At 45.5% G+C, this 21,426-nt stretch overlaps 1 protein-coding gene across 1 annotated transcript in view; it reads right to left on the bottom strand.

Annotated features, from left to right (window-relative positions):
* The window catches only part of SHROOM3 (shroom family member 3), a 304,996-nt gene that overhangs the window by 30,269 nt on the left and 253,301 nt on the right, over window positions 1–21,426 (bottom strand). Inside the window, exons 5-6 of the mRNA XM_039230978.1 lie at window positions 11,154–11,285; window positions 972–4,149 (exon numbers count right to left, since the gene is read on the bottom strand). Of these exons, the coding sequence (XP_039086909.1) occupies window positions 972–4,149; window positions 11,154–11,285 (3,310 nt within the window). The remainder of the gene's footprint in view (window positions 1–971; window positions 4,150–11,153; window positions 11,286–21,426) is intronic.

Here is a 21,426-nt window from a genome sequence, read left to right as displayed (position 1 = left end):
CTTTCAGCCTTGTAACACAGTGCTTTTCACATAGCACGTACTCTACAAATGCTTGCTAAGTGATTGACTTCTCTGCTGGGGCAAACAGAATTTGAGAAGGGACAGTGGAGTGCTCCCCTGTGTTAACATATGTGTGAATTCCTGATATCTTCTTAGGTGGGAAGGGAACCACGAGGCAGGCCTTTGATCCACAGGGCATGCGCAGTGAGGAGCGACTGAGAATTAGGGAAATTAACAGACTCCTGGGAGTTAGTGTTCACGTTCTATTGCCAGCTCTGCTCAAATTTCCAGTGGAAAGCACTTGATAAGCTTTGAGTAGGTTGAAACCTTTATGAGAACATCCTTTTATGTGAGAATTTGAAAGTCTATGATTCTCCTACTTCCCCAAGATAGTGCACAGAAAGAATTCAGATGGGAGCAGGGAGAGACACAGGTCTGATGTGAGTAACAGAACTACACAGGATAATTGTGAGGATTAGTGAGATGATAAAGGTAAAACATGATTAGCTGAAGTCCAGGAGTTCAATAACTATATTAAAGTCAGTAATTCTACATTTTTTGTAAATGCACAAATCTAATAGAAAGAGGGTGCAAAGCTAAAACTCTTTAAAATTCCAAGACACAGTCTCTATTCCATGGGAAAAAACAAAACAGCAAAAAAGATAACCACTAACTTTTCCAAACCATGCATTCTTGCACTGAGAGATGGGTAACTTCCTAAAATGAAGTGAACACACACATATACACAGAGACATCTATGTGTACATATATTTCTATATAAGATATATGGGTCTATATAAGACACCTATACAACTCTATATATCTACATATCTATATCTCTGTAAGGGTATCAGGGTACCCAGACAGAAACCATCCCATGAAAACAAATGCTACCCTTTTGCATGTCAAAGGAAAGTTAAAGGGGAACGGCACTAAAGCGCCCCATCGTAGGACCCTCTGGTTGCACGTACCTGACGCTTCTTGTCTGCAGTGGGAGAGGACCGTGATCGCACATGGACAGGGACCGCCAGGATGTCTGAGCGCTCCAGCAGGTCCTCAGCCGACTTGGACTTCCCAGCCCTCCTGGCTGCAGCCCCCCACGAGGAGGCCTCCCCAGGGTTCCTGTCCACCCTCTGGGTGGCCTTCGGCTCATAGTTAGCTCCAGCGAGCAGCTCTCTTGGGGCTTGGTCCACACGTCGAAGCTCTCCGAAGATGCGGCCACCAGCGAAGGAGCTGCTGCGATCTCGAGAGGCTGCTGCGGCGGGCAGGAGGGCGGCCTCCCTGCGTGGCTGCAGGCTCGGTTCCCGCAGCGAGCAGAGGCTGGAGGCCGAGGCGAGGCCGGGGCCCTCGGGCGCGGCAGGGCCGGGCTGCAGGTAGGCGCCCTGGGCGCTCTCCCGCAGCGGCCCGGGCTCCTGGAGGCTGCAGCCGGCGGCGGAGGAGGGCCGCTTGCCTGTCTTGCGCTGGATGTAGTCGGCCAGGGCGCTCTGCTGGAACTGCTTCAGCTCGGGTCCCGACAGGCTGAGCGTCGAGCAGGCCTTGCCGTCGCGCTCGAAGATGCGGCGCCGGTCCGCCACCGTGCTCTCGGAGAAGCGCAGCCCCTTCTTCTGCGCGCTCGAGGGCGCCGGCTCGGCCTCCTCCGAGATGCCCACCTCGTTCATCTTCTCGGGCTCCGAATAGGAGCGCTTCTTCTGCTCGGCGGTCAGGCGACGGCGCGGCCCCCGTCGGGCGGCAGGGGGCGCAGGTCGGGCAGGGTCGCCCTCGGCGGGGGTCACGCTGTGCCGCTCGCGAGGGGTGTGCGGGGAGGCGGAAGCCGCTGCCTCCGGGCTCCGCAGCCCCACGTGGGCCGAGGCGGGCCGTGGACGCCAGGGTCTCGAAGCAGCGGGTGTCCCAAGCTCGAGGTCCCGGCGTCGAAACGAGGTGGCCCCCAGGACGCGGGACTGCGCGTCCTTGATGCTGTTCCGGTAGGCGCGGCTGAAGGGGGCGTCCAGCACCGGGGACTCGGGCGTGCTGGGTCTATCGTCCGGCCACCTGGGCTCCTCCGTCTCGCTGAAGAGCTGGAAGGTACTCTGGCTGCGAAGCAGGTGAGTGGCCCGCCTCAGGGGCTCACTGCCTTGAAGTTGGGGGCCACGGCCCCCATCGGTACCCCTCCTCAACTGCTGACCATAGGGCTGCCATGGAACCTCTTCTTCCAACTTTGGCTCCTCCTTTTTGAAGTGCTGCTCCCCATTGCCTATGGGTTCAGTGGATTCAGAAAAACGGATGTTGCCTTTTGTCTCCTCAAAGTCCTTCCCCACAGTATTAGAAGTGGGAACCGTCCTGTTAGGCCTGTAGTTCTGGCCAAAATTAGAGCTGCTCACACTTGGGGGTCTCTGGCTTCCTTGTTCGCGCTGCTCGATCTTGGACACCTTCTCCAGCACGGAGCAGTGAGGCTTCCCGTACTGAAAGCCCTGCAGAAGCGAGGTGCTGCTGGAGCTGAGCCGCCTCCCGCCCAGACTGGATGTCTGCTGGTGGGGTGGGGAGGGAGGGTCTTCATGCCTTGGGTCTGAACTTGGGAAAGAGGCCAAGGCACGGGTTCTCCCCTCCGGCCTCGGATAGGAAACTGGCCTCTCCATGTGGACCCTGTGATCAGGAACAGCTTTCCTTCCAGAGTCCTCCACCTTGCTATTGACCACACAGGTGGGCCCACCCTCCTGGTAGCCCTCCTGGGCTCCTCTTCCTGGCTCCCAGCTGCTCTGCCTTCTTAGATTCTCAGGAATGTTCTGGAGAGAGGAGAAGGCTGACTTGGTCCTGCCAAAGTTGTTCGACGGGCTCTGACCTAGGCTTTCTCTCTCCAGCCTGTGCTGCAGGTTGGCATTGTGGTCTGCATGTAAATCACCCTCCCAAGGCTCTGAGGTCCTGGAAGACCTCTTGTCTTCACCCACTTTGAGGCTGTGGTAATTAGGATATGGTTTGTTGCTGTGGGTGTTCTTTCTCTCATTAGGATGTGGGCTGTTGCCTTGGAGAGGTGTGAGCTGTCTCTCCAGTGAGGTATCCTCCTCATTTTCAGGTACTGAAGGGAAATGGACTTTGTAGGGGACACATTTGGCTGAAGTTTCAGGTTTCCTCTCTACCGAGGACATTGACTCATGTTCTAGAGGCTGGCAGAAGGCAAACCCAGGCCGGCTAGATCCATTTTGGTTCCCGTTCTCGTCAAAGGTAGCCATCTTGTCACAAGCTCCGTGGGGGGCTGTATACCCACTCTCCTTGGCCAGTGCTGGGTAGAGTGTGCCATTACCACTCACAGAAGGCTGGGGCACCTGGGCAAAGTGCGGCTCCAGAGAAGGTACCGGGTAGATGCCAGTCGGCAGTAGAGGTTGGCCAGGTTGGGCCTTCTGGGCGTAATTATGCTTGGGCTTCGCAGGGGGGCTGTTCTCTGGACTCTTCTCTAGCACAGTATGCAGCTGTTCCTCTATGAAGGGAGATTTCAGGGAGCCTGCGGCGTTTGCCTGAGGCCGACAGAACCGCTTCTGATCAAGGCTAGACCAAGAGTTGGGCCGTTCTCGCTGCCGAAAGGCTGCGTAACTGTCACTCCGAGCTGGGGGTAGGGGTGCGGCCGCTTTAGGAGGCAGGTTGGAAGGGGCCGTCTCCAAGGAACTAGGGCATTGCTGGCTCCAGGACGGGGGCAGCGCCCCCTTGCCCCGAGGAACATTATGCCATTTATCATAGCCCTGACCATCCGCTGATGCTCGGCCCTCCCGCCCTTGATGAAGCAGGGCTGAAGAGTTCACCTCATACTCTGCTGAGACTCCCCTCCGGGGATCATAGACCGTCTTGACATAGCGAATGTCTGCCTGCCTCATCCCTTCTAGGAGGCCGCTCCGAGCAGAAGTGGTGTCCACGGAGCCCGAACGCTCGCGGCTGGAGATGCCAGGGGGCGGGTACTCTAGGATGCTCGAGCTGGTGGAGAAGGAGCTGTAGGCGGAGTCTCTCTTGCTGTGGACGTGGCTGAGCTGGTCAATGCTGCTGGTGGACTTGGCAGGGGAGAGAAGATGGCAGGGTGGGTGTCCGCCGCCAGGCTCCAGGCTCTCCATGCTCCCCTGGGAGCTGCAGCGGTCAGGGCTCCGCCTCAGGTACGCATGGTCATAGTTGGAGAGGTCACTGGTGGAGGAGCTGGAAGAAAGGGAGACAAAGCAGTCAGCACCACCGAGCTGTTACCATTAGGTAGGCTTACAGCACGGGAGCCAGCTTTTAAATGTGCTCTTGTGCAAGATGTTTGGGTTCTGGAAGGGTGGGTGAAAAGGGCCATATTTGGGCCCTGCTCAGCCTCCTTGTGTGTCATCACTAGGAGTAATTGCCCAGCACTGTAACCTATGTGGCTCTAATTAATCACCCAGGCTTGCAAGGGGAGGAATGGGGAGCACAGAGGAAGCCATGTGACCTTTGGGCACAGGCAACACATTGATGTGATTTGCTACGTGCTACAAATGACATTGTACATGTGCCAAGAAATGGGGGATGTGGGGGAGGAAAGGAGAGAGGAAGAGGAGGAGTGAGAGACACTGCAGTTTTGTGTCCCTTGGGGCTGTTTGTGGGAAGAAGGGGAAGAGCTCACTAAGAGACCAGGCACGTGAACCGGGTGAGGGAGACTCCATGTGCACGTGTGTATGTTTTTAGTTAATATCTTTCCTTTTTATGGACTTGAAGGGCTACACCCTGGCAACCTTCCTAGAATCTCGACTGTATTAGACACAATTTGTTTGTAGTTAGAAAGCTAAACACAAAGCTGAATGAGAGAAATGGGAGGCAGAAAAGGCTGACAGGAGAGGGAAGCTTGCTAAGAAGTCTTAATCACGGGAGTCCATCCCTATGAATGACTTCCCAAAGCCTGAGCAGAGCCTCCTTCCTCACTCAGAAAGGTGAGCCCTTCTTTACAAAATCCTCCAGGTGGTTTTCAGAGCCTGTCAGCAAGAGGGGAAATGACTTCCAATCCTGGCATGGCATACCCCAGAAAGTTGCCTCAAAACAAACCTACTTGTAATTAGCTTTAATTACAAACTCAAGATATAATTCACCCAGCATGGTGGGGGAGGGAGGGCATATAGGAAGGAATAAGTGGGGGCGTCTGGGTGGCTCAGTCAGTTGGGCATCTGACTCCTGATTTTGGCTCAGGTCATGATCTCACAGTTTGCGAGTTCAAGCCCTCTGCTGGGCTCTGGCTGTCAGCGCGGGATTCTCTCTCCCTCTCTGTCTCTCTCTCTCTCTCAAAATAAATAAACATGAAACATAAGATAAAATAAAAATTTTAAAAAAAGGAAGGAATAAATGGCTCAAAAATCAAACACTAATCTCAAAACTGTTCAAATCTTTGTGACTCACTGTTCTCTACTGAAGGGTAAATCAGTCAAAGTTCTTGCTAAGCTTTTTCTAAAAAAATTTTTTTAATGTTTTTATATATTTTTGGGAGAGAGAGACAGAGTATAAGCTGGGGAGAGGCAGAGAGAGAGAGAGAGAGGGAGATAAAAAATCCAAAGCAGGCTCCAGGCTCCCAGCTGTCAGCACAGTACCTGACACGGGGCTCGAACCAATGAACTGTAAGATCATGACCTAAGCCAAAGTCGGATGCTTGAGCAGCTAAGACACGCAGGTACCCCTAAGCTTTTGTACTTTTAAATGAGTTGGCACTTAAGCACTATTAAAATTCATGGGGGTTTTACTATATTTTTAGATCTCCTGTAAGTAAATACAGGGTTTTACTGGCTAAGAAAGTGTCTTCTTGGCTTTATGGCTGGCCTAAATCCAGGTCTATGGCAAGAGACTAAAAGGACCATATTCTGACTCAAAACTGGCACTGGAATTCAAAGAAGGGTATATTTTCAGCAACTCACCTCAAGAATGTAACTTCTTTTTTAGAGAAAGTCAGTTTACTGAATGAAGCATCCTACTTCATGAGGGACAGGTATAAATTCAAGAGAGACAGGAAGGAACAGTTTACGAGGCAGCCAGATTAGGGATTTCGGTCCTGGCACTCAATGGCATAGCATATGTCACTGCCAGATTTTACCCTTCTCCCCTCCCCCCCTCGCCTTCCCAGTTCTCTCAAATGAAGAGACTGGTGTTAAAAATGTACATGACAGCTCAGTCGAGGATAATCCCACATGACCCACTTATGCTTCCCTTTATCTCCTCTAAGAGAAGATTCAGAGCTCGTACTGCTAGTGGAAATGGGAGCTGTATATCCATAATGGCTGCTTTGCTCACCAATTCCATGCAGGTGGTAGGCACTACTCAACCCCCGCTCCAAACTGCTGAGAGTTTTAGCAGTATTTCACTGAAAGGATAATTCACATCTGCTTAGGAACACACAAAAAGTCACAGAGAATAAGCTGAATAACTGAAACTCTCACTATCAAGTGGGAACAAGTGTCATCACTGACCTACCTCAAAATGTAGATGATGTCTAGAAATACAAAATCACTGGTGTAGGGGCGCCTGGGTGGCTTAGTCGGTTAAGCGTCCGACTTTCGCTTAGGTCATGATCTCGCGGTTCGTGGGTTCGGGCCCCGCGTCGGGCTCTGTGCTGACTGCCAGCTCAGAGCCTGGAGCCTGTTTCAGTCTGTGACTCCCTCTCTCTCTGACCCTCCCCTGCTCACGCTCTCTCTCTCTCTCCTAGAAATAAATAAAAACCTTAAAAAAAAAAAAAATCACTGGTGTAAATATCTCTAGGCATAGCAAGGGTAGAATGGGTTCCAGAGCTAAAGGAAACTTAACCCACCAAACCTCAGGTGGAATGTACCACATGAGGACTACAAGCTCTTTGCTACTGAGGGATGGCTCCGTTCCTTTGGCATCTCCATTCCCAAGCTGAGTGGGGAAATATGACCAAGTGGAATGCTATGCCACTGAGTGTGCTGACATCGCCCTCTGCAAAGTTCTTCCACCACTTATTGGAAGTAGTCATTTTGATTTCTTTGCCATTCCTGCTTCCAAGATTGTACTTTTTAAAAAAAATTATTTTTTTAATGTTTGTTTTTGTGAGGGAGAGAGAGAGTGCACTTGGAGGAGGGGCAGACCCCCCCCCGCCCCACACACACACAATCTGAAGCAGGCTCCAGGCTCTAAGTTGCCAGCACAGAGCCTGAAAGGGCTGGAACCCACGAACTGTGAGATCATGACCTAAGCTGGAGTCAGACGCTTAACCAACTGAGCTACCCAGGTGCCCCTCAAGATGGTACTTTTAATGGCGGGTAAGAACAACTTGGACTAAGTTCTTCATTCCCTGAAATGGTTCCAGCCCACACAGAGACAGCCTTACTGTCAAGATAAGTATGTCAAGCTTCTTATTGTGGTCCGGCTAGCTCTCAATCTCATGTTCTACTAGTCTCCTCTTGCTCACTGCATTCCAGTGTAATGGCCACCTTATTGTACCTCAGACCCATGAAAGATATTCCTTTGTACCCACTGTTCCCACCACACACTATGCTCTTCTCCTGGCTCACTTCTTCCCTTTGTTCAAGTCTCTGCTTGAGGGAAGATTTCCTGGAACTATCTAAAGATAGTTCTTCCCCCTCTTAGTCTGCTTACTTCCTTCACAGCACTTACCACTGCTCAGCATTACCTTTTATCCCTTTCATTATATGAGAGAGACTGCAGTTGTGTCTGTAATGCTGAAGATCTGAAGCAAATATGACAAAATGTTAATCCTGTGGTAGATCCATGTATTCTTATAATATTACTCTTTACTGTGTGTGTTTAACAATATTTTCTAGGGACGCCTGGGTGGCTCAGTTGGTTAAGCATCTGTCTCTTGATTTCGGCTCGGGTCATAATCTCACAGTCTCTTTTGGTCCTAGAAACTTTTTTTCCCCCAAAAAACATCTACGTGGATTATTATTCCATGGGACAGACCTTGGTAAACAAATATTATAGAGTGGGGGCCTTTTATGTCTTGTTCAGCATTATTACCTCAATAGCTAGAACCATCTAAGACACAGTACTGGTTCCTCAGCATTTTGATACTGTTATTTCAGCCTCCTATGAGGGGGCTAGATTACATGACTTTTCAATATCTCTTCTGAAGTACTTTAATACTGAAGATCATTGTGTGGTTTCTGTAGAACAGCAAAAAGTGATTTGGGTCTGACAGGAAACAGTTAAAATATAGTTTTCGTGAAATTCAGATCTAAGCCAGCTCATAGGCAGTTAAAATTACTTGTCTTGTGCTTCCCTCTCCCCCAAGCTCCCTGATTCTCCTGCTTCTTACTGAGAAATTAACTTAGGATCCATAAACTTAGGATTGAGACTGGGTTTCTAGAACTAAAGGAAGGCTGCCAGAGGGATGCCACCCAACTGGTTTGGCACACCAGACCACTAGATGCCACTGTGCTCCTTGGGAGCGCGCCCGAAGCACTTCTCCAACGACAGGTGCCAATATCAGGCCCTCTGAGCAGAACACAGAGTTGGGGTGAAACCCTCTGTGCAGCTGCAAGCCTGAGGTGTGGACCAAACACACCAGATGACAGGGTGACCCGTGCCGGGGAAGAAGAGAATACTCAGGTCTGTAGCGTGGTAGGTAATGGGAGCATACCTTTCTCCCTTTGTCCCCCACACAGTGCTTTGTGCAGACGGTCAGGGAGATCTGTCCTGAAGCTTGCATTACAGGGGCATAGTGATACACTGACCTACCAAAACCACTCTGGAGGTTGGGACAGAAGGAGGAAGCAGGAGGTGCAAAAATGTAGTCTTCAGAGTTACTGTACTTCCGCCATTTTCTAGCAGCCTCCTAGAGCTCACCATAGTTCCTGCATGCAGCTCTCCTGAGCACTGACTACAGTAGTCCTGACTTCAGCCCATGGTTTTTAGGTCACGGCATGACCAGATTTAGGGCCTCCTGTGTGGGTGAGGCAGGAGGAAGCCCCACAGGGCCCCACTCTTTAGGAGCACTCTGGTAATACACAATTGCATTTTATGTGTGTGCTGGTTTATGCCACTAACCTTGACATTTATTACCAGGTTTCATTGTGCCTCTGGTAAGTCTTTAGCCTAATTATTATAATTGGCATAATTACTGAATGCTTATCATGTTCCAGGAACTGCATTGAATGCTTTACATGTTTTGTTTAATCCTCGCTATGATCGAACGGGATACATATTATTAATTTCATCTTATAGATAAGAAAAACAAGATCAAAGAGGTCAAATGATTTGCTCAAGCAAATCCAGTAGGTGGTGAAGTTGGGATTTAAACCTAGGCTTGACCTAAAAGCCCAAGTACCTTGCCACTGTGCCTTCTTTCCTTCACGCTGTGAGGCCCTCCACATCTAACTTTTTTTTTTTTAATGTTTATTTATTTTTGAGAGAGACAGAGCATGAGTGGGGAAGGGACAGAGAAAGAGAGAGAGAGAGACATGGAATATGAAGCAGGCTCCAGGCTCTGAGCTGCCAGCACAGAGCCTAATGTGGGGCTCACACTCATGAACCACAAGATCATGACCTGTGCTGAAGTTGGATGCTTAATGGACTGAACCACCCAGGTGCCCCCTGTTATTCTAAAGACCCAGAGAGTGAAAACACTGTGCCTGGGTACCAGTGGCACCCGGCTTCTGGGCCCTATTCTCTGAGTGACCTTAGAGAAGTGGTCTCTGAGTGACCATTTATTCTTATGGTAAGAGTAAATTCTTTCAAGGTTATTGAGAAGGATATGGGCAAGGGAGAGGAGTGTCTGTAACAAGGAGGGTCACCAGGAAAGTCTTATCTGTTACCTGAAACCTACCAGGATGTGCTGAGAGGCATGTACATCAGTGATAAGTCTAGGAACTGGCTCTTGATTTGACCAGACAGGAGTGTTAAGGGCTCTGAGTCCTGTCCTTGCCAAATGCAGAGCCACCATCTGTCAGTTAAGTAATCCTTCTAGAAGTCACCCCTCCCCCACCTGACCCATCAGTACTTGCATCTCATTTGTATGTAGAACCCTATTCTCTTAACCCTCCGACCTCCCTGCCCATTACCCTTATCCAAGTACTTTCAAAAAGTCCTAAGCAAGAGTCTCACTCGCTGGCATCAGAAGATGGATTTTAATTTGCACGGATTCTGAGTCTGTAGTAAATGTAAGGGAGTCCCGAGGACTTTAATATGTCTGGATGGTCAAGTTTGGCTTCCTTCTCCCCAGTCCCTCTCAATTGTGTAAGGTCTGATTACTACAATAAATCCCTTCTCCCATAACACTGGTGGTAGCCTTGTCTTTTTCTGACTGAACCTTGCCTGACACAATGATGAAAAAAGCAAAGTAAGTATAATTCTGTTACGTGCAATGGCTCTGACACCTGGCTTGAACTTGGGTCTGGACTCAGGTCCTGATCAGTTGTTTGACCTTGGACAAATTAGTCTCTTGAAGCATCAATTTCATGTTCTGTAAAATGGGGTTAAGAGTACTGTATCTGTTTTAGGAGTGCCTAGGTGGCTCATCGGTTAAGTGTCCGACTTTGGCTCAGGTCATGATCTCACGGGTTGTGGGTTCGAGCCCCGCATCGAGCTCTGTGCTGGCAGCTCAGAGCCTGGAGCTTGCTTTGGATTCTGTGTCTCCCTCTCTCTCTGCCCCTCCCCTGCTCGCTCTCTCTCTCTCGCCTTCAAAAATAAATAATCATTAAAAAAATAAAAGAATACTGTATCTGTTTTAAAGGTGAAGATGAAGGTGTGCATCACAGGAGATAATGTGCACACTGAGCAATCCTAAGTGTTTTTGGTTTTTTTTGGTTGGAGCTAAGTTGGATAACCAGCCTTAACAGAAGGATAAAAAACAAGTAGGGAGTTCAGATACATGAATAAAATCATTCCATAAAAAAGCAGACACATACTGGGTTAAGAAGGACATTAAGCACTAAGAAGTTTGTCAGTTTTTCTAATAAAGTGGTACAATGTGCAATTGAAAAAGGTCTGACTGAGAATGAACAGACTCTGTAATGATCTCATGTGGCCTCCCTTCCTGCCAGTCTAGCCCAGGATATGAAGATGACTGGTATACATTAGGAGTTTGAAGAGGAAGAGGAAGGTGGTGGGTAGAGAGGTCTACTACTTGGGGTAAGTGTAAGAAAAGATTCTCAGAACAGAAGAACACCTTCTTTTCGGGGAACAAGACCTCTGAAAGAAGAAAGCCCTGCGTCTCAGCTGGGGCGACTTACCTGGAATGGTATCTTTGAGGCCAAGGACTGCCGATCGTGCCCGGAGTGATTTGCATCATGCTGGCCTCTGTTTGGTTCTCCTCCAATTTGGTTAAATGCCAAGAGTGAGGTCGGCCTGCAGGGTCGCTGCGCCTGTAGAGACACAGGAGGGGGACCTCTCAACATCAGGAGCATTCTCAGTGGAGTCTCGTCACTGATGTGATTTACTGATTGAAAAGCAGAGACTGCTGTAGCCTCAGAGATCAAAAATAATTAAGTAAATACTGTAAAGTAGAGCTTACTGCTTATTTCTCTTATTAACCATTGCTCCTCTCTGCTTTATATCAAAATGAAAATAAACATATTATAATTTCAGACTTATGTAAAAATGTTGGAAACTTAGTATAAAGAATTCCCACATAAACCCCAGTGCACCGTGTGAATGCACACACAAGCTTACAGCTTTTCTTTGAAAAAATAAATTGGCTTTTGCTAAATAAATGAAAAAACCATTGCCCTAATAGGAGTAAAATTTCAAAAGTGTTAAGTATATCAGAATAATATTTGCCCACGTGTCAGACATGGGTTCTCACCCTGACTTTATTAATTTGCTGTAGGACTCTGTGTAAGTTACTTTCCCTCTCTGAGCCTTTGTTTGGGTAAAAACTGAAGACATTAATCAAAGAGGCTGTTTGATTAGCCTCATTTTAATCTGAAGTAACTTTTAAAATCTGTAAGGAGGACTTGCCAAAAGAATGAATGATTTCCCAAAAATACATCTATTTTTTCTGAGAGGTTGTGGTGATAGGAAGATGGTCTTGTGTGAAGCAAGAGATTGGACACACAAGACTTTTAGCTATCATTCAGTAACTGCTTATGGAATTGAAGGAACGTATAGTCATATACTAGTGTCTGTGTTGCCACATGGGCAAGGAAAGTGAGAGAAATGGAAATCTCTCTTGATAAAACACTGGGGATAGAGAGAGCTGGAATGTGGCAAAAGGTTATCAGCTCTGGGATCAGACAAACCGGGGTTCTAATCCTGATACCTAAAATCCAAAAGCTAAAAACTGGTGGCAAATTTCTTAACCATTCTGAACTGCCTCATCTGTAAAAGGCAGATTGGAACAGAACCTATTCATAGCGTTTTGTAAGATTAAAAATGATGTCATGTACCCGGCACATAGTAGAGCTCAATAAATGTTAAATATGATTATCTTCAGTCATTCCCTATGAAAGAATTGGTAAAGACTAGAGGGTAGGGAGACAAGCCCATCAGAGAGATCTACAGTGCAGAACAGGAAAGGGAAAAGAGAAGCCAGGAGTAAATGGTGGAGGTGAGCGGAATAGACAGGAACTATTGACGGTGAAGAGTCACCCACCTCTGAGCTCCCCCGTAAGGTCCTAAGAGTAGATCATTACAGCAGAGAGTTACTGTGCTCACAGCTTGAAGGACCCTGGCCACAGTGGTGAAGCATGGAGCTGCCAGGGCAGTGGCTATGACCTCTAATCAGGGAGGTAAACACATGCCTACAGGGAACAGACCTTGCTCACTTGGAAGTGAAAAAGAATGAAAGCAAGTAATAGCATACACTTGGGGTGAAAGAGGAAGTAGGGTGCAAAGTCAAGAGACCAACAATGGAAGGCACAATAATACAACTTGTCTGGCTCCTTGCCCCAAACCTCTCTAATCCCCCTAACAGATCCAAGATGGTCCATACCCTTTGGGTTGGACACTGCCCCATAGTTGAACCGGCCCTCTTCTCAGAGGAGCCATCCGGGAGCCCCAGGTTAATGGCTCAGAGTCTTCACAGTTGGGCATTCTTGCTGCTTGCCTTCCTCTGACCTTGGACACGCAGCCTCCCAGAAACTAGGCCCCTCACCTAGCTCCCTAGAACCCCAATTCCTCACTGACTTAGATTTCCTGCTTTATCTTCCAGTTCCATCCAGTGATTAGAATTCCTTTCTGGTGCTCCCAGAGGCTGGCCCAAATCACACAGCCCTAAGTCCCACAGTCAGGATTCAAACCCAGTAGCCTAGCACTTCAGACACTCAATAGGTGTTACTGAATAACCACACAGGAAAAACCAAGAACTTACTGAAAAAATATAAAGTCTTTTTTTGCACAAGGCACCTGAAGACATTTCACATAGGTCCAAATGATCCAAATGGGACCAAAATACATAAGGAAAAAGAATAAGCTGTCACCTTCCTGCCTCGTGTTCTTGTTACCTAGGGAGAGGAGTTGGCAGGGCCCGTGACTAGGGGCTGGCTTTGAGAAGCCAATGGATGTAGTTGCAGAGTGAGGTTGGCCTGGCACCCAAGGCTGGTAATGCTAGGGATGACCCTTCAGCAGCTTCATCCACGAGCGGTATCTGACCATGCCTACCTAAAAATACTGGTGCCCAGAGCCATTCCTGTCCAAGAGAAATGGACAGGCCCTGATAAATTCCACAGTCTATACAGAAACATTCCTCTTCTAGTCAAAGAGAGGAGACTAGAGAGTGTGAGTGACTGTTTTCCGATAATAATTTCAGGGGCTCCGGAGAAGCCCTCTAGTCTGAAATCTCAAAGGAAAGAGGAGAGGAGGTGCCCTGAAGTGCAGTCTGCTCACTCAGACTTCACATATCAGCTAGTACACCACCTTCATGAAGGATCAGACATCCCACTGAAAGTTCAGAATCAGACCGAGGTGTACAAGGAGGCTGTGCACAGAGCAGTGAAGACAAGTGGAGCCGTTTCACCTACGTTAAGGGAAGAAAATTTCTCTTTGTGCTTTGGAGGCAAGAGCGATGCTTTTCAAAAAATGTGACCCATGAAACCTTTCCTTTCATTCAGGAGACGTCCAGGGAGGCTTTCTCTATCCCAGGCACTGTGCTGGCAGTGGGGATACAAAGAACAACAAAGGATCAGTAGACCCACATAATTCACAATACAGAGGAGGATGGCCAAGTAAACTGAGACATAATGGGTTCCACAATAAACACACATACAAGATGCTTGGTAAACACAGGGAGGGACTCACTAACACTGTGGAGTTAGGTCAAGAAAGCTCCACTTTAACTTAGATCATGAAAGGTTTTCCAGATGGAAGAGGGTGGGGAAAGGAAGGCCATCCAGCTAGAATAGCATGACTAATGCATGGAGATGTACAAGAATGTGGTAAAACAACACAAAGAAGATGGAGAGGAGATGATGAGTAAAGGGAAAGCCAGTAGATAAAGGTGACAAGGTAGGAGGGGCCAGATCTTAAAGGGCCTCACTAGAGGATCTGGACTACTGTATCCTTTGGATGGAAGCCACCAAAGAACCTTAGCCAGGGAAGAGCATATTCAAATATGGGTTTCAGTAAGATACTGCCAGTGACCAGGAGAATACATTTGAGAGAGACAAGACTGGAGGCTTTTCTCATGGCCAGGGAAAAAGATAATGAGGGCCAGCACTGAGGCAGAGGCAGTAAACTTAAAGGGATGACAGATCTTGGAGCACTTAGGTGGTTTAGTTGCCTCAGCGTGGAGCCCGATGTGGGGCCCGAGCTCATGAACCATGAGTTCATGACCAGAGCCAACATCAGACGCTTAACCAGCTGAGCCACCCAGGGACCCCTGTTTTAAACAAAGAGAAGTATGAGGAAGTTTATGTGAGACAGGGAGCTAAGGATACAGGGCAAAGAGGAGTATACTCCTGAAGAGTCTGTCATGAGGAAGTAGGAAGGATGGCATTCTAGAGCACAGGTAGGGAGTACACCTCATATATGTAGGCATAAAGGCAATTCCACTGAATTAAGAAAGTAGGAGGTAAGATGTTGATGCTCCTCAGTAGGAAAGAGGATGGGAGGAGAGTCAGAGAGACTTCACTCCCAATGTCCTCTATTTTCATCATGATGCCAGAAGAGGGAAATGTGAGGGGGTTGATGTGGCAGGTTGGGGCTCAAGGCACGTAACAGTGAGGACTAGAAGAGTTGAAACTTGGGGGCACCTGGGTGACTCAGTCGGTTAGGTGTCCGACTTTGGCTCAGGTCATGATCTCACAGCTCATGGGTTCGAGCCCCGCGTCAGGCTCTGTGCTGACAGCTCAGAGCCTGGAGCCTGCTTCAGACTCTGTGTCTCCCTCTCTCTCTGCCCCTCCCCTGCTTGCACTCTGTCTCTCTCTCCTTCAAAAATAAATAAGTGTTTAAAAAAAGAGAAACTTGATGAGAGATATTAATTCTTTTAAATAACTAAGATGTGGTCCTACCCTTAAGGAGCTTACATCCTGGTAGGGAGACCAAAAGAAGGAATTCCTACAGTAAAAATAAATCACAAAGAAATAATTCCTACAGTAAAGATAAAATAAATATCCAAGACTTGTAATACCAAGGCAGGAGACCCAACTTGGGGAGCTTTTTCTCTCTGGAGCTTGGAGAGGAAACTACTTGCTCTTGGGTGGGGTATTAGGTCTAAGACATTAAGAACAGACTGATCTTGAAACAAATAAAAGGTCCTAAAAAACAAAAACAAAAATGCATATGTTGGGAGAGGGCTTCAGAGATAAGTTCTTTTTTTTTTTTTTTTAATAAGATTCTTCCACATGGACAGTGAAGTGATGACACAAAGGAAAAGAACAATGAAAAAGAGGACCAGAATCGTGCCCGGCAACTTTCACACCTTGCTAGGGGGGGTGTATACATCAGCACAACCTGAAGAAAGATCAGTTTGGCAACATCTAGGAAAAAAACCATTTTTAAATAACACATCTACCAAAGATTGAAAAACAAGCTAAATGCTCATCCGTAGCAGGCTAGTTAAAATCCTTGCAGTCCATCCATATAACAGAATACTTTTGTGGCCATGAAAAGAGTGAAGTAGTTCTCTCTATACTGATATATAAAGATCTACAAAATATGTGACAACAGTAAGGTGTAGAACTGTACAATATCCTGCAGAATGCAAGAGAAACTATACATTTCTGGAGCGATGCTTGCAAAACTAGGACAATGGCTGCCTCTGAGGGGGAAAACTTATTTTTCACTGTATTTCCTTTTGTAACCTCTGAATTGTGTACCATGCCCTTGTACTACCTATTTAAAAGCACAGCAGTTTAAAAATAGCCTCTCATTTTAGAAATATATTACATTGTATCTGGAGAAAACCAAAAAAAGTCAAACAGCTGTTTACTGACTTTTTCAACGATGCAAATAATTTAATAAACATTCCTAAAGAGCACAGCATGCTTTCATATTTTGGGATCACTTTGATCTTTAAGTAGATAAGGAAATACTTTCCTAAAGGGCATTACATCATGAGCATATCAATAAGGATCAGAAGACAATTTAATTTTAAAATTTGAGCAGACCAAGTTTTGTGTGTGGGTGGAATTGAAACAAAGCCCTTTTGTTGCATTCCTAACCACAAACAAGGAAGCTTAACTGAGTGGGATGGGTAGGCTGATGAAACTGGAACTAGCAAGTGACATGGTGTCCTTCTTAGATGATTTTGCCCTAACACAGATTCAGGAATGCAGAGCCTATTTCTGAGAAAGCTATAATAGAGAAGTTCAGGTATTTCAAGCAGTATTCATTGATTACCTACTATGTGCCTTCTACCTTGAAGAATTATAGTTGGGAGTTCTGAGACGGCCACAAGGAGCTTACAGTCTTGCTGGGGAGTCTTAGATGCAAGAAAAAGTGTTAAACAGAATCAGACAGGGGCGCCTGGGTGGCTCAGTCAGTTAAGGGTCCCACTTCGTCTCAGGACATGATCTCACAGTTAGTGGGTTTGAGACCCGCGTCGGGCTCTGTGCTGACAGCTAGCGCAGAGCCTGGAGCCTGCTTCAGATTCTGTGTCTCCCTCTCTCTCTGACCCGCCCTTGCTCATGCTGTTTCTCTCTCTAGCTCTCAGAAATAAATTTTTAAAAATTTAAAAATTAAAAAAAAAAAAAAAAAACCAGAATCAGACTTATTCATTCATTCAAAAAATATCTGAGTGCCTGAGTGCCAAGCACCATTCTAGACACTTGATGCCTGTTTTCTCACTTACTCTTTGTCCTATCCTTATGTACAGGGCTATTAATGAGAAAATGAAGTAAATAAGAAAAATCAAGCAACTTGTCCACAGTCACAAGGGTAGTGAGAAACAGAGCTGATATTTAAACTCACACATCTGGCCCCAGAGCCTGTGTTCTTACCATCTAAATAACAAACAGTGTAAATGAGGTGGCGTGGGCAGAGTAGGGAGCCAGACAGTAAGCAAATAAACAGGATGTTTTCATATAGTTCTAACAGTTCTGAAGGAGATAAAATGGGGTAATGTGAGAGTGTGATTGAGGGTCCTGCTTTTCGACCAGGGACAGCCTCTTTGAGAGTGGCATTTGAACAGAGTTCTAAATGATGACAGTCAACAATGCAGAGTATTTAGAATGGAAGGGACGATGAAATGCAAAGGCCTTCATATAGGAATTAATCTGGGGTTTCAAGAAGCACAACAGAGTGTGACTGGATCCTTAGGAGCGAAAAGCAGATGGGAAGAGAAATCATCAAATCGTACTGGGCCATGTAAGCTCTAGAGGGATTTTGGAGATAAGCACCAGACACCTCACATGCTGCCCACGATCAGGAACGGGGTCTGAAGTTGGCCAAGAGCCCTGAAGTAGAGCGAGACTTCAGATGACCTTGAAGGATCGGTATGCTTTGCCTGAATGGAGAAGGTAACAGCCACAACTTGGAACATAAAAAATTCTAAGAGCTAGAGTTCAATTTTTTGTTGATGCTGTTCTTTGATGAGCTATTATGACTGACACTTTGAGGTGACTCTTCTGGTCACACTAACATTATAAAACCATGCCAGTTATAAACTAGACATGAGGTGAATATGTAAGAATACGAAACAGACTACCAGCACCACCAAATAAAACATCCTATTTTCTAATCCACTTACTAGCCCACCTACCTGCCCATCCATCATCTGTTTAGTGCACAATATGCTTCGATAGATGACCAAGTCCAAGCAAACCATAAGAGACTCTTAAATACAGAGAACAGAACAAACAGGGTTGCTCAGAGGAGGTGGGGTGGGGCGGTGGGCTAAATGGGGGAAGGACGGCACTTGTGTTGAGCATTGGGTGTTGTATGTAAGTAATGAATCACTAAATTCTACTCCTGAAACCTATACTACACTGTATGTTAACGAACTTGAATTTAAATGAAACAAATACAACAGATGACCAAATCTATCTTAACAAGATTCTGGTCTTAATCCCCACCCCCCATGACCCCCAACCCCCCAAAACAATATAATTGATCTATTCTGTAAATCAGGTCTATTTAAGTTAACGTGTCATGGATATGGGTTGAGCACCATGTGCTTGGCCCAGGATAAAGCATGTTTCCTAAGGTTCCTTTTGTGTGTCACTGCTAAATTTTCCCCCTTTTCTCCTAATCTATTTTTAAGATTATAAACTCCTTCAAACATATATTAATATATTCAAATTAATATAAAGAACACCGATGTACTCATCACCAAAATTAATCAAATCTTAATATTTTCCCTATTTTGAGATACTCTTTTGAATAGGTAATTAGTTTATATAGTTTTTTTAAAAAAAGGATCAAAACCATTGAGAAGTCTTACTCTCCATATTTCTTAGCCCACTCCCTGCCCTTCTCTTCAGTATTTAGAGAGCTTCCTCATACCATTTTCCCTTTTAGCTGCCTGATATTCCCTAGTGTGCATATATCATATTTGCTCATCAGACCCTTTTTGTAGATACTTTTTGATTTCCAGTCTCTTGCTATTACAAATAATGCTTCAGTGAATAACCATGCCCATACATTGTTTTCTATCTATGCAGACATATTGCAACAAAAACTCCCAGAAGTAGAATTGTTGGCTCAAAATAGGCACTTGCGGCTCTAATAGTTAAAGCTAAACTGCCACTTTCGCACTTTAAAGAGGAAACAAATTCAATATGAACAATTAAACAAATGTCACTGTTCAAGTAATTTGGGGGGAGGAGATTATAATTATATCTTTAGTATAGTGGGAACAGATGATCTGTATTTGAACACCAATGCCTTTCAGGCATTTCCTGTTTACAGAAAATGATAGGCCCCAAATACTGATGACAGAGATATATAGTAAGTGAAAACTATGACCAAGCCAAGCTACACTGAGCTGTACTCATAACACTGTTTTATTCCATAGATCCTCATGGAACTCTCTCTGGAATAAAAGTTAACCCATATTGAGATATGTTTTCTACATGTTCACAGTAGGCAGAAAAGCTCCCTAAATTTTTAAATTGAAAGATAATTGAAAAAGCCCATTATCTTCCAAAATACAAATAAAGAAAGAAAGAAAGAAAAGGGTGGTAATTGTAGCATAACATGCTATTGGCAAAGACATTGTTTTTGAGAAATCCTTTACCTCCTTTATAGCATTGCTAACTTCTAGTTTCTAGGACTACAGGGCTCTTCAAGCCTTATTTCAGACTTTTGGGATTCACAGAAAAATCCAAGCAAAATTTTCTAAGGCTTTTATAATTGTCTTACCAACATCTGTGTCTTAAACAAGTGGTTTGGTGGTAAGAAAGGTATGCATTAGGTAATATAACCCCATAGCAACACATAGTCCTTTCTGGAAAGAGAAGTTCTTTTTAAATGTCACATCCTGATAACATGCCCTGGGGACGTCTGGCTTTGAGGCCTGAATCACAAGTAAGAGTGAAGTGTGCTAACAGACAAAGACTCTAACATCTAAAATCTGCATAAAAGATGAAAACCCTTTTCAGTCAAGATGCTTTACCCCATTCCTCACATCTGTCGCAGCATCCTTTCACTAGTGGTTTATCTCCTCCCCACTCTCTATTCTCACACGTTTTTTAAAAAAAGATTTAAATGTCATTAATGATGAAACAAAGCTATTATCCAAAAGGAGAGGGATCAGCAATGGGGTGGGTGTCATTCACTTAGTCACCAATGGGTGATGGCGTTGAAATGTCTTTTTTTCCAACATCCTTCTCTTTCTATTCTCCTCCTCTCAACTCTGAGGAATCAGAAAAGTCAACTCTCCTTCCCACACTTCAACATTTGCATACAAGCCATGGCAGAAGTTGATGCAGACACTATAACATCTCTGCTCTCTAATAGCATTCATCTTGTCTTTCATTGACTTTCAAAATCCAATTACAATAGAATCATATATCATAAGTAGAACAGCATAAGTTCTAATTATTAATAATTTCTTGTTCTCAAATCTCAGTTTGCAGTTGGATATTTTACTTGTTGGAGAAAGGAAGGAGGGACTGGCTTTACCAATTTCTTCAGATATTGGATATTATGACTTTAGGACTTTTGTCTCTACTTTTGTGTGCTATAGAATGTATTGCTGGAGTTCAGAGAGGAGAAATCACTTCTTGTGCTGGTTTGTTTTTATCTTCCACACATAGACACCCACAAACGTACCTTCATGGATCTCACAGAGGGTAAGATAGTTGCAGAGAACTAGAAATATTGTGTATGCCCCTGAATTACTGTTCCCCTTGAAGAAGAAGTTGCTTGGTGGTCTGCCAGAGGATTCCCATTGGATAAATTAGAAGCAGTTCAGCAGGGCACAATAAAGGTGTGTATGGCTCTTCCCCTCCACCCAGTGGGCTTTGGGGCTTCGGGGCGGGAGGGGAAAGGTACCTATCACAGCAGCTGGAAACACTCCTCAGTAATGTATAAACCCCCACAAGACTGTTCTTTGAGGGTCTAAAAGAGGCCAAATTCCAAAGAAGATATTTCAAAATTAAGCTAATTAATTTTTATGCAATGCCAAAGTATACACTGAATTTCATTTGCCAAAACAAGTAAAGGAAGGGTTTTTGTGCATGTAAGGCAAAATCCTTACCTTTTGGAAGGGACTTTCTTCCCAAACACCACCCCATTACACAAAAACAAATAGACGGCCCCCAGATCTCCAACACTAAAGAAACCAAATTTTCTTTTGTGGTAAGTTTGATGCATCCCATTGTTTTTCTCTTCTTTATTTCACTTTCTTGTCATTTAGAGGCCACAAATAAGCAATTAAAGGCAACAAGAAAACAAAGGAAAGCACAGAAAGCATCCATTTTAGAGAAGAAACCCCAAAAGTGGTCCAAAAAAATCTACATTTAAAAATCATACCGGAAAGGGATCGTTCACTAAAAGAAAACTTTTTTTTTTTTAATTTTTAATGCTTATTTATTTTTGAGAGAGAGAGAGAGAGAGAGAGAGAGAGAGGAGAGAGAGAGAGTGAGAGAAAGAGAGAGAGAGAGAGAATCACAAGCAGGCTCCACT

Source organism: Hyaena hyaena, unplaced genomic scaffold (genome assembly GCF_003009895.1).
Source record: "Hyaena hyaena isolate Hyena2069 unplaced genomic scaffold, ASM300989v1 scaffold_54, whole genome shotgun sequence".
Taxonomy (NCBI): Eukaryota; Metazoa; Chordata; class Mammalia; order Carnivora; family Hyaenidae; genus Hyaena; species Hyaena hyaena.
Note: the sequence above shows the minus strand (reverse complement) of the source record. Positions and strands in the feature narration are given on the sequence as shown.